The sequence below is a fragment of the Callithrix jacchus genome, chromosome 10 (genome assembly GCF_049354715.1).
Source record: "Callithrix jacchus isolate 240 chromosome 10, calJac240_pri, whole genome shotgun sequence".
Lineage (NCBI taxonomy): Eukaryota > Metazoa > Chordata > Mammalia > Primates > Cebidae > Callithrix > Callithrix jacchus.
In genome coordinates this window covers 5,716,901-5,729,677 of record NC_133511.1, presented here as the reverse complement: position 1 = coordinate 5,729,677, position 12,777 = coordinate 5,716,901, and the positions used below count along the sequence as shown (strand labels likewise).

Sequence of the window (12,777 nt, the reverse complement as noted above, 5' to 3'; positions counted from 1 at the left end):
TTCCTCTTATATTTAAGTCTGGCTTCTTTAGACTTTAGCAATACAACATGTGTCTTTTTTTTTAAATTTTTCACTTTTACAAATGCTAATATAGTTGAGGAAGGAAACTGAAGACATCTAGTCCTGTACCTGTAAATATTAAGGCAGAATCTCTGAAATACATTTTAGTTTTTATTTTTATAATTGAATACTAAAGTTATAAATAAACCTCCAAATTGGCAAGTTAACTATTAGAAATCAAATCGTATAATTATGCAGTTAAATTATATGTAACAAATGAACCAACAAATAACTGTATTTCCCATGTCTGGCTGAACTAACGTATTACAGGTAAATATGAGCAAACATTTCTAAAACCACTAGATGGCATTCATTCACTGCAGTTTTGGCCAAAGAGTCTTTAAAGTTTTATCATGATCTGCAGGGTTGGGGAAAGGCAAATGTTACCCATTATTTGATGATATTTTCCTATCATTTAATACAACAACAAAACTGTTTCGTCTTTTCTTGGTTGCTTCAAATCAAATCAACAAATATTTATTGAAATCTTTATTCAAGGATTTTTCTGTTATGAGAAGAGTTGAATGAAAACCAACTCCATTGGGGTAGTAATGTATTTACTTATAATACCCAGCAGAAAACATGCTTTATAGTATTCAACTGACTTTCTTGTACTTTATTTCTTTAGTAATTTATGTTGCTATTTCTCATGTAGCACTTCTCTAAAGTAAGTGTGTCTCTAAAAAGAGGCACACTCACTAATTTAGAATGTTTCTAATAGTTTTAGATGGCGATAATCTTCAACACTAATATTTTTGAAGACCAGAGGCCAAGAGCTCTTCATGATTCACATAGGGTCCTTTACTTGTTCAAGTCCTAAGAATATATGAGAAATAGCTTTCTAAATACATTGAGACTTAAGAACCAAAAAGGTGTTTGATGATGAAACATTGTGATTTGGTCTTGAAGATAAATCATGGAATGAAAACTCTCAAACCTCACACTCCAAACCAAAAAGTTGGGAGCAGATGTTGATGGGGACAAGTCAATAAAAGGTTAAATTTTTTTGTATAGGGTCTAGGTTAAAAATATAAAATCTTACCTGTTCTAATATGTTTTGAAGTCTCTCTATCTCACAGTCTATTACAAACTTCTTCTCTTGTCTTCTATCAAGTTCTTCTAGAAGTTGCCTATAGCTGACATCATTAAAATTTTCCACACATATAGCGCTGACATGCCAACCATTTTGTCCTGCTTTTTCCATAATAGCTTGGAGTATCGAGTATCCTATTTGGGAAAAAAAAAGTTACTAAAAACGTGTTCTTACTCCCATATAATGGCTTATACAGGCACTGAGCCTGTATCAACACTGCTATGTTCCAGAATATACTGACTGCTTAGAAACTTGAAGTCTGCGTGGTTATTTCTGAATAATTTGTTCTTTCTATACTCAGGGGAACAAAATCTCTGAAAATAGCAATTGAATGAAGTAGCAATATCATAACTTGTGTAAACTCTCAAAATCTCTTTACTGGAGAAGACTGCATTGCTCTAGACACATTTTTGATGAGACAAACCCCAAGCCAAATCTATCACCACCTGTAGTCAATAGCAATTTCATAAACCCTTTTTGTTATTTTACTCACTAGATGGAGCTCATTTTGAACAACTGTTTGACTTTCTCCTTGAGCAAAGTAGCTCAACATTTTTGGTTCAACTATGGAAGAGAAAACGTAAATGAAACAGTGCAACAGTATTTTCTGAGGACCCATTATTCTTCGTGCCTTATTTGGCGATAAGGACAGGTGCATATTGGAGAGGTATTATTTAACTCTTCCTCTCTCAGCAGGGGAATGATATAGATTGGGGATCACTTGAATGACCACTAGGTGAGGCACTGGTGCTCCTAATCTGGTATAAGAGAATGATATCCAAATAAACAACAGAAATTTAGTTTTAAAAAGTGTGTAGCAGGACTCAAGGAAAGTGTTGACCCAAGGGAAAGCTTAGTTCCAGCTCTCTGGATGGAACAAGTTAAAATACCACAAAGGAGAAACAACTTGTATTGGGTCTTGAAGGTTGAGAAGGAGCATACAAGACTGCTGAAGGTGGGGGCTTTTATTACATGAAGATAGCCTTCCATGATATAATAAAATGAATGGTTTCCACCTGTTCTTGATCTAGATCTCTGCATGTGGAAGGGAAGGCATCTGGTCCAAGCACCTGGGTTAAGGCAGGAGCTCTGAACTCATAATTCCTGAATTTGGAGTATATATTCAGGCTAACATTGTCTTGATTTTCCTGCTTTTTTTCCATCTCTCATTTATTTTTATTTTATTTTTTGAGATGGAGTCTTGCTCTGTCACCCAGGCTGGAGTGCAGTGGCACGATCTCGGCTCACTGCAACCTCTGCCTCCTGAGTTCAAGTGATTCTTCTGCCTCAGCCTCCCAAGTAGCTGGGACTACAGGTGCAAGCCACCACTCCCAGCTACTTTTTGTATTTTTAGTAGAGATGGGGTTTAATCATATGGGCCAGGCTGGTCTTGAACTTCTGACCTTGTGATCCTCCAGCATTGGCCTCCCAAAGTGCTGGGATTACAGGCATGAGCCACCTGTAGGTGGGGCACCTGGCCCCATCTCTCATTTTTGAATTGTAATGTGAGAGAAGAAAAAAGAAGATTATTTGAATTAATAAATATCCCATAAACTAAGGTTGGTTATGATCAGAGCCGGTTACTCAGTTATATTTTCACTTTATGGTTTAGCATAAACAAAATATTCTAGTACTATTTAAGAAAGTCTAATACTTATTTGAACTCATTCTATAGCAACTGTCTGTAGTTTCCTCTTCCTGTGATCCTGGAATTGGGGCAGAGAGCTGGGTGGATTAAAAGTGAAGATTTAAAACAAATATAAAGCACTTGCAAGATAAGGGAATATTTCTTCAGTTTTCTAATTGGTATGTGAGTCTCACAGATTCAGGGATTTTAAATTTTTTTCAGGTATGTTTTCTACACATAAGAGTTCCAAACATTACTGATGCTCACTTCATATCAACAGATGGAACTGATGATGAGATCATATTTGAAATATAAATTACCTGATATCCTGCCAAATGAAATACTGTGGCAGTCAGGATTCATTTTTAGCTAAATGAAAAAAAATTCCCCGAAGAGGAAGAAAGAGGGCATGTTAATTACTATATAATTATTCTGGTATATCTATTGCCCCATTTAGTCTTTCCTTTTGTAATGGTGCCAGTAATTATCTTTTCAAATCTTACTTAGATCCCCCGCCCCAAAACCCTAGCATGCTTTCTCTTGTTTCCTATTCAACGTATACATAATGTGATGATATGAAACCTTCCTTAATATATATGTCCATGCCTCATTTATTCTGTCGCTGGGGCTTGTGCTCTGATGGTAACTGAGGCAATGTTCTTTTAATTCATTTTTTGACACCTATGAACATGTTCTTTGACTTAAAATGAATGCTTCTAAAAATACTGATGAACATATTACTTTTCTTTTTTCTCCTTTTATTTACCATCATACCAGAATAATGCTAAGATATTTTTGTTTGCTTGAGTGTTGTAAACATAATAAAAATGGCCCCCCCCCACATAGCAATAGTCTTCTCCCTGGGCTCAATTCATAGCTTGGCACCATTCTCTAAATACTGCTGCATTTTTGGCATCATGTGGCTGTCAGGCTTCATGTCAAGACTAGGCATCTATGTTGTTTTTCTCCTGCTGACATGACTTTTACAGAATGTGAAGCCACATACCTTCTAATGAAATTGAAATGTATATTCCCACTTACCTTACAAAATTGATGTAGTCACTCTAAAAACAAAATTATAATTCAAATCCAGCCTTCCATTATCTGATTTTTTAGATTTACAAATGACACTAGAATTGGAATCAAACAGAACCCTAGGACACAATCTTTGTTGAATGGCAAAGAAAGTGGGTTACTTAAAAAGCCCCATTAATCATAGTCAGAAATAAATGGTATCCTTTCATTGCAATTCAAAGGACATGCAGTAATAGTTTCAGAGCTTGGCTAAAATCATATTCTTTTATAAGTTGTGTTTGATTCTAATATGCTCTCTTATCATTCATTGCTATTCAGATGTATCTTATTTATTTACCAAAATAGCTGGAAATATATTGTAACTAGGAGAAAATACTGCTGTTGAATCTATGATTATATAACTTAGTTGTTATATAAATTAGAAAATCATAAATCAAGTCCTACTATTTCCACACTTGGCTATGATTTGTATCTCCTAGTTATTAGAAAATCTGTAGTATGATATTGTTAGTCAAAAATGAATACTGCAGTTTTAGGTGAATAATCATGTAGTTAACAGGAAATTCACTACTGTAAAAAATATTTTAAATCTTCTACTCTAAAAAGCTGTCCAACATTTTAATTCAATATAATTTACTGAAAAGCTACTACATCCAGAATTCTTTAAAGTATATCAAGATAAAGATGTGGGAACTGGACAACATTATGTGAAGTGAAATAAGCCAGGCACAGAAAGACAGGCTTTACATGTTCTCACTCATTTGTGGGAGCTAAAAGTTAAAATAATATGAAGATAATAGAATGATGGTTACCAGAGGCTGGGAAGGATAGTGAGGGAAGAGGGAAATGGGATGGAAATATGGATTCACTTTTAATCCACCCAGCTATCTACCCCAAAATATAGTTAGATGGGATAAATAAGATGTAGGATTTGAAAGCACAACAGGGTGACTAAAGTCAACAACAATTTATTGTACATTTTAAAATAACTTTAAGAGTATAATTAGAATGCTTACAACATAAAGAAAGAATAAATTCTTGAGGTGATGGATACTCAGTTATTCTGATGTAATCATTATGCATTGTATGCCTGTATCAAAATATTCCATGCACCCCATAAATGTAAACAGCTACTATGTACCTAAAAGAGCATTTTTAAAAAGATAGGTAATATGAATTACGAAGGTGAAAAAAAAGATGTGATTGCTGTCTTTACAAGGAATTTACTATCTAGCAAAACTGATAGATAAACTATCCATTATGCAAAATGCACAGTATTGTATAAATACATTCAAAGTAGTAGTAGAGCGTATCATTGATATAATCATTTTATTAGATTATGATAGTAATTAAGGGCTTTTTCATAGTTACTAAAGAACACTGTCAATTACATATAAAATATGAAGTGTTATAATATCACATACAAATTTTATCAATTATGTTAGATAGAATCAAATGAGGTAAGCAGTCCTGAGCTACTGTCCCTCATACGTCAACACTTTTTACATCATCTGTAGATAATGACCTATTTTGGATGAATGCCAATTCAGAGATGTCACTCCTCATAACAATATCTGGGCTTTTTTATTTGATATTTTTTTGCAAGAGTTATTTAACTGTTGGCACACAGAGCCATAGAAAGAAGCAGAATAAATTTGTGCCAGGGAAGAAATTATTTAGAAAAGGAGTTATCCTTCTTTTGTTCTGGAAAGCTTTACTTGGATGACAACTAAAAAGTGTCCATTGTGCTTTTCAATGAGAAGGTCATTCGTGTACTTAACATGAGCAGGGTTAATGGAATGCTGTATATAAAAGACATTTTTCAGATTGATAAATTGAGGAGAAAAGGGGAAGAGGTGAGAATGTGGAAATAATCAAGAAATATCATCAGAATAATTAATAAGATGAAGAGTATACCATTTTGATGAATATGGGATAGAGAAACATCTAGGTTATGGGAACTGGTTTTCGAAAGAGAAGACTAGGCCTGTCCCATGGTGGGTTGCTGAGCCTGAAAAGGGAACATGGCAGGGGGAGTATCAGCAGTTCGTAGTTACTTAAATTAAAGCCTCCCTCATTAATCTTGTAAATTGCTATGGAGGTGCTTGCTACTACATCATCAATTTCTCTGATCTGGCACAATTTGTCAGTGCCCAAAACTAGTGGAGTCACAGAGAAAGGTGTACACATCTGTGTGTGTCTAATGCCATGTACTGATTTGAGTCAGAGAGAAATAAGATTCTGTAATCCTCACTGCATTTAATGCCACCATGCTGGAACTGTAGAGTAGATTTAATAACCATTTAGTTTGGATTCTTTCCACAGCAGCTTAGTGCTGAAATAGCATGTTCAAAGGCCACAGTCTGGACCCCCAGGTTTCAGCACATGGACGAATACCCAACACTGTAGCTTGGGTAAAATTCTCTGCAGCTGTAGCTACAGTATTTATTCATGCCATAGTTCAAAAAGGGCACATTAAAAATAAGCAAAGATTTTCCTACTTCTACAGCTTGAAGCTATTCATGTAAACCCAAGATAAGATGAAATATCTTGAGTTTTCCTTTTTCTACAAACACTCAAGAGTAAAAGTAGAAAATTCATGTTCAAAGATGGATTGATAATAATCATTCTTAAAGGTGCTTATTCTGGGTCCTAGATTTTCCAAAGGTATTTTCTGACACTAAGATTTTATTGTCTTCTGATTCCCTAGTATTCATATCTAGTTTAGATGACATTTTATAAGAAAATTTGATTCTTCAAATCTTTAGCGTTAAAGCACTGTAGTAGAGTCTGTAAGTTGGTGATTCTCTACTCCCACTTCTCCCCTTCATCCAAAGCAGTGGGAATTTAACTTGGACCTATGGACAGTCAGAATGAATATATAACCTTGCTTCTCTTTCAGCTAGATATATGACTCTGTGACTAAGTTGTGGGCAATGGGTTATAAGTGGGAAGGTTGTGTGGAGGCTTCAGGAAACTCTCCTTAGAATGCTGTATGAATATACTTTTCATCTTGCATAGCGGGTCACATTCAGAAGCTTCAAATACTTTTTATTTTGTGTGTTTGAAAGGACAAGAAGGGATATGTGAAGAACTGGCATGGCCTGTGGAAAGAGATTCTAAGACTGGAGAGATAAACAGGCAAGGGATACATTACAAGAGCTTTCTTTATCATTCAAGGAAATTTAGGTTTTACTTCACAGAGACTTTCAGAAGAGAGTGAAAAAATAACGTGTCTTAGAGGGCAGAGTATAGCTGAAGTGTGGAAAATACAATGGATGTGGGTAACAGAAATGGGAAAATCACTTAGGAAGCCACATGGTAGTAATTCAGGTTAGAAGTAATGTGGGCCAGATTTAGGACCACGCAGTGGAAGGAGAATAGTTTCTAGATTAAGGATACAGAATAAATCAACTTGGTGATTAATGACATATGAATGATAAAGAGAGAGAGAGAGTTTGAGCCTGACCACTATCTATTCTACTGCTGGTAATTCTACTTCTATTTTCAGATTGAACTCTTCAATCTGAAAGGGTTTTTTTTATCTTCAGAAGCACATATTTTTCCGTTTGGATTTCAGGTGTCAATTGACTTCCGAGAAAAACCATCCTTGCTGTCACCTCCTTTACCACCTAAAGCAGTATAATAAATTCTGACAGAGGTCTGAGAAACCCATTTTTCTCTCTGCCTATGGAAAGCAAGGATTCTAGAGACAATCTGTAGATTTTGAATATTCACTACGAATATACTAGACATCTTTTCAAGTTTTCCTCCAGCATATTCTATCTTCTAAGAACTATGGGCCTCCACCAACATCTTCTTACAATAAAGGCAATGTGTGTCTATTTAAGTCAAGCAGTTTTGAAAAATTTGAATAATTTTAAACTCAAGTAATAAAAGTAATTTCCAATCAGAATAAACATCTAGCATAATTACTAAATACTATTATTTTGCTCATAAAGTACAATTTTTTCTTTTGTCTGTTTTACTATATATCACACTATGTAAAATTTACACTTCTGGTTTGATACTTTTTTATATCAGATTATATATAGTTCACAGTTGAAATGTGCATAACAAGCAACGACTGTATTCTCATAAAGGAATTAAAATATATGTTTGTGTGTCAACAGGCACTCAAACAAGGCCTTTGTCTAATACTAAGCATGTAAAGTATGTAAGACATAATTCTGAGTGTCAAACCTCTTCAATATTGCAATACTTTGGGAAAGCAGTGTTAAGCAAAAGAATAGATTGCTTCAAAGGAGGTTTCATCAAGGGGAGAATGACTTGAACTATGGTATGGTCCCTAAAGAACGGAAAGGGTTGATGAATAAAGATGATGAGGAGGAAGGAGCTACAGCATCATAAAGCAAAGGCAGAGAGGCTGGAGCTTGCAGAATGCTTAATAAATTAATAATTATTGGTAGTGAATAGAACTGGCTGCTGGAGTAATGTATTCATAAACTGCATTATGCTTTATTAGTATTTTGCAATATAATCGAACCTCATAACAGCCCTGTGAAGTAGATATTATCCCCACCCTCATAACAGCCCTGTGAAGTAGATATTATCCCCACTATAAAGGTGAAGAAACAAAAACAATTTATGTGACTTGAAGCATAACTCCACGAAGTGGCAGAACTATGAATTGAACTCAAGTCTTCCATTCTCCAGCCTAGGGACTTTTCACCACACTTCAGCATGCAGAGAGAGGGAGATGGAATTAGCCAGGAAAGATGAGGCTGTGATGAAGGCCTTTCAAGCACAGTCGCCATCAATTCCGTTCTTTCTCTCACAGGCACATCTCATATTTTTTAGCATGTTGTGTCAGGGCCACCTTCAAAATACATCAAAAACCTGACCATTTCTCCCTACTGACACTGCCTCTACCCAGGCCCAAGCCTCTTGCTGAGGATTATTGCAGGAGCCTGTGTACATGTTTTTTTCCTTCCTCCACCTTTGCCCACTTCACACTACTCATAGCATAGCTTCGGGAATGGATCTTTTCAGGCAAGCCAGATCATACCACTTATAGGTCCAAACTCTCCAATTGCTTCTTTGTACTGACATACAAAAACACACATTTCTGACCTCATCTCCTGCTCTCTTGCTCTCAGACATGACCAGCAATCTGGCCCCTTTGCCGGGGGTGCTCTACCTGCAGTGCTCTCCCCAAGATGGGTCTTCAGGGTTCAGCCTTTTATGTTCTTTAGGTTTCTACCCAACGCATTCTCTTCAGAGGTCATTCTGGGTTACATCAACATTTCAACTCCTTCATCCTGTGATTTTCTATTCCCTCTCTCTGCTTCAGTTTCTTCCCAACACTTCACCACCACCTAATATTCTCTAGATTTTATTCATTCACCTTGTTTATTGTCTATTTCCCCAATTAAAATATAAGCTCATGAAGTCAGAACTTTCTTTTGTTCACTGTGCCTAAAAGAAGACCTGGCATCTAAGAGGGACTCAATAAATACTTTTGGATAATTAAATACTGAAAGTTTAGAAATTACACCATTGATAATAGCAAAACAATAGTGAAACACTAGAAACCTTGGAAGCTTTGGATCAGGGAAGAGACAGATTTATAAAACTGCTATTATAATGTTAGCTTGATACAGTGGAAATGATGCATCCAAAGAGTGGAAAGAGAAGGAGGACAGGAAATCCAAACAGATTACTGACATTAATACATGCACAATGCAAAAGCTCCTCTCATCTAGACTAACTCCAAAAAAATGTGGAAAGAGAGGAGAGTGTTGCTTTTGTGCTTTTCTTTAAATTCAATACTTTTCCCTCTATTCTGTACTTAACTGTGTAAGAGCCAGGAGATATTTCACTGTATCAGGTGGAGCCATATAAAATTTTCATTTCTGCTGATCAAAAATAGTCAAGTATCAGTAACGTCTTATTGTTCACCCCAGAGATAGCTTCTGGATGAATAATAGGTAATATTACATGGTAGTGGAATGACCTGAAAACTACTTAATTCATACTTTGTACATTTAGGCCCTAAAAGAATGTGGCAAGTAAATGCAAAAACTCCACAATTCCGCAAATGACAGAGGAAGGTCATGAGGTGTGGAAGCCCAGAGTACCACATACCTCACCAAGAATACCTCTAGAGATGCCCTAAGGTACCTTAATATTAGTCTCTAGTTTTCATAATTATTATTATTCATAGCAACTATCCTGAGTCATTCATAAGAGCTAAACCAAGCTCCAAAACTCAGAATTAATTTAAGTGTGAAATTCACTGCAGAAAGAACTCCATTCTAAATAATAAAAACAGACATATTTTTGGTTCATAAAAACAAATCCTGAGCTAACCCTGCAAAATTGACTCATTAGTTGAGGGTGCATGATAGCTAATGCTGTCCAAAGTATTCTGGTTCTTAAAAGACCAATTAATTTATTCTACCCCAGGTTGAAGTTTGAGTCCAACAGATCTCATTAATTAATCATAAAAGCAATCACTAGCAACAAAACTCAAAGAAGTGTTACACAACATATTAAGTATCCGCTTGTTATATTCTCATGCCAAGCTGTGCACTGTAAATAATATTAATTTGGATCTGGCTTTTATATGTAAACCAAAACCATTCATTTTGGTTGATTTGAAAGTGATATTTTAAAATGTTACTTTTGTCTTTTCTTTATAGCAGGGGTAGCAGTACATAATTTTCTTGTGATGACTCTGGTGAAAGGATTTGCATACAATTATGGAGACAATTTCCGTTCCTAGCAGGAAAACACACAGTTCAACATGAAGTAAGTATTCACCATATGATTAACCTAATTTGTATACCCTACCGAGCCTTGCTCAATTCTAAGAAGTAACTGTAAACTCATGTCAGGAACTGAGAGTGGATACATTTGATTATTCGCTATTAAATCTCTTTAGTGGAGAAATGACACTGAGGTGATCATCTAAATACAGAGCGATTTCTTGAACAGCATGCTAGGTGACAAAGGATGGGGTCACTGGTAGCCTCTGTTACTTTTAGCTGCAAAAATTCTCTTTCTCATTTCAACTCTGTGGTTCTGAGGCAGGTTATTTGAATTTCTTAATCTTCTACCTTTGACTTTCTATGTAATGAAGAAGATTAATGCGGGATTTTTTTAGTCATGATAATTTCTTCTATAGCTATAAATAAAAATAGCTTCATTCCACATGGTGGAGTAACTTAGAATGCTGCTGTTCATTTGAGGGAAACAGATTGTGGATTCTTCATAGGTAAGGAAATTCATGCCTACAACTCTGGGAGTCATAACTTATAATTCGACATCCCACACTTCCTCAAAACAAAAACCAAAACCTAGTTCTTATTCTTGCATTCCATATTTGGTCATTGGACATTTGCTTAGTCACTTTAATCAGAAACCTAAGAGATTCTCTCAGACTCATTACTCAGCTTCACCCTCATCCCGTGCCAATACTGATACTTCTTCCTAAATATACAAGACATTTGATGAGAAATTCTCTATTTATTTGTTCTTTCACTTTTCATTCAATGAATATTTTCTTTAGCATTCCCTATATTTCAGGCCACTGATCCAGAGGCTGCGGACAGAGAAACAGAACAGTAAGATGTGCCTACTTCTATGAAGCTTACATTCCAACGGCTGAGGCCGACAAGAGATACTAAGTTCCATGAAGGAAAATAAGGGAAAGAAGGAATAGAAATGACCAGAAGTGGTGGCAGAAGGGATACTTATCTTCCCAAAGCAATCTCTCACAGTCTCTCAGGTATGCATCACTCAACTCATACTGAAGATTGGTAGTTCTCTGAATTAACAGATTCTCTCTTGCCTTTAACACAGTGCAATGGCTGTTCCCTGTGCTAAGAGAGTCTGTATCCCCTACGCTCACTGGCAACTCCTAATCTTTCTTTAAGCCTCAGTTTCAGCTTCAGATCATTTTAGAAGTCTTTTCTGGCCTCATCCATGTGGGGCTGTTGTCTTTTTTCTTTACAATTCCCTAGCTGTTTGTATAGTAATTACAGCTCATGCTACTCTGAATTAATTAAATCATTTATTAAATAAGTCCTATATGCTATTTTTGAAACTACTAAGTATACAATATGCCTGTCACTAACCTCAGGGATGTGAAATTATAACTGTAATTGCTCGTTTACCTGTCTAGTTCCCTACAGGTATGAGACTGGTTTTTATTCATTTTGATTTTCCTATTTTTTCACACAAAGGAAAGAATAAGCTCAGTAAGAGGGAATTAGGTTGAATTAAATGACAAGGGTAAAAATTTTCCCCTTTTTATATATCCCTCCCCATTTGATCAAGCTTAATAATAATAAAAGTAATAATAACAATTATTGAAGGTCTGACAAATCCATGGCCTTCAATATTGTATTAAGTACTTTATTGGCATAGTGTTAGTTTTATTACCTTCATTTTATACGAAGAAAACTGATGATACAGAAGTTAAGTTCATGGGCCAAGATCATGTAGCTATTAATTAGCAAAGCCTCATTCTGTCTGATATTAGAGTCTGCTTTTTATGCTCCTCTATGATATGGTCTATAATATAATGAAAACTTAATTCCACTCAGTTTGGGTTAATTTTATGCCCCTATTAAGGATTCATTTTTAACCCAGACATATCCCTGACCATGAAGCACTGTTGGATACTATAATATTTCCAAAAAGTATGGTGGGCTTCTGCTCTTCACATTGGGCACGTGCTTGCTGCTCTCACTCTAAGCTCACAGGGTGGTAAAGCCCCCTCTCCCAACTGTCCCCTCCCCAGATGTCTCTGGTAGATCTAGCCAGAATGTTAGAACCATTGCAAAAATCACAATAACAAACACAGTTCCTTTCTTCAGAATAGCCTCTGAATGCTGCCCTGAGGTCCAGCTTGGTTAATGATGTCATCCCAGCCCTGCTCAGGACACACCATCACTGCCTTCTCTCTGTAAGGACATCAAACATTAAATCGTAG

At 35.9% G+C, this 12,777-nt stretch overlaps 1 protein-coding gene across 16 annotated transcripts in view; it reads right to left on the bottom strand.

Moving 5' to 3' along the window:
* Positions 1–12,777, bottom strand: part of GRIA4 (glutamate ionotropic receptor AMPA type subunit 4) — a 395,452-nt gene that overhangs the window by 120,793 nt on the left and 261,882 nt on the right. For all 16 annotated transcript variants that reach the window (XR_013522976.1, XR_013522974.1, XR_013522977.1 and 13 more), the window contains exon 4: positions 1,103–1,287. Coding sequence is in view for 6 of the 16 variants with exons in the window: in XM_009006706.6 (XP_009004954.1) it covers positions 1,103–1,287 (185 nt within the window). In the remaining 10 variants the exon portion in view is untranslated. The remainder of the gene's footprint in view (positions 1–1,102; positions 1,288–12,777) is intronic.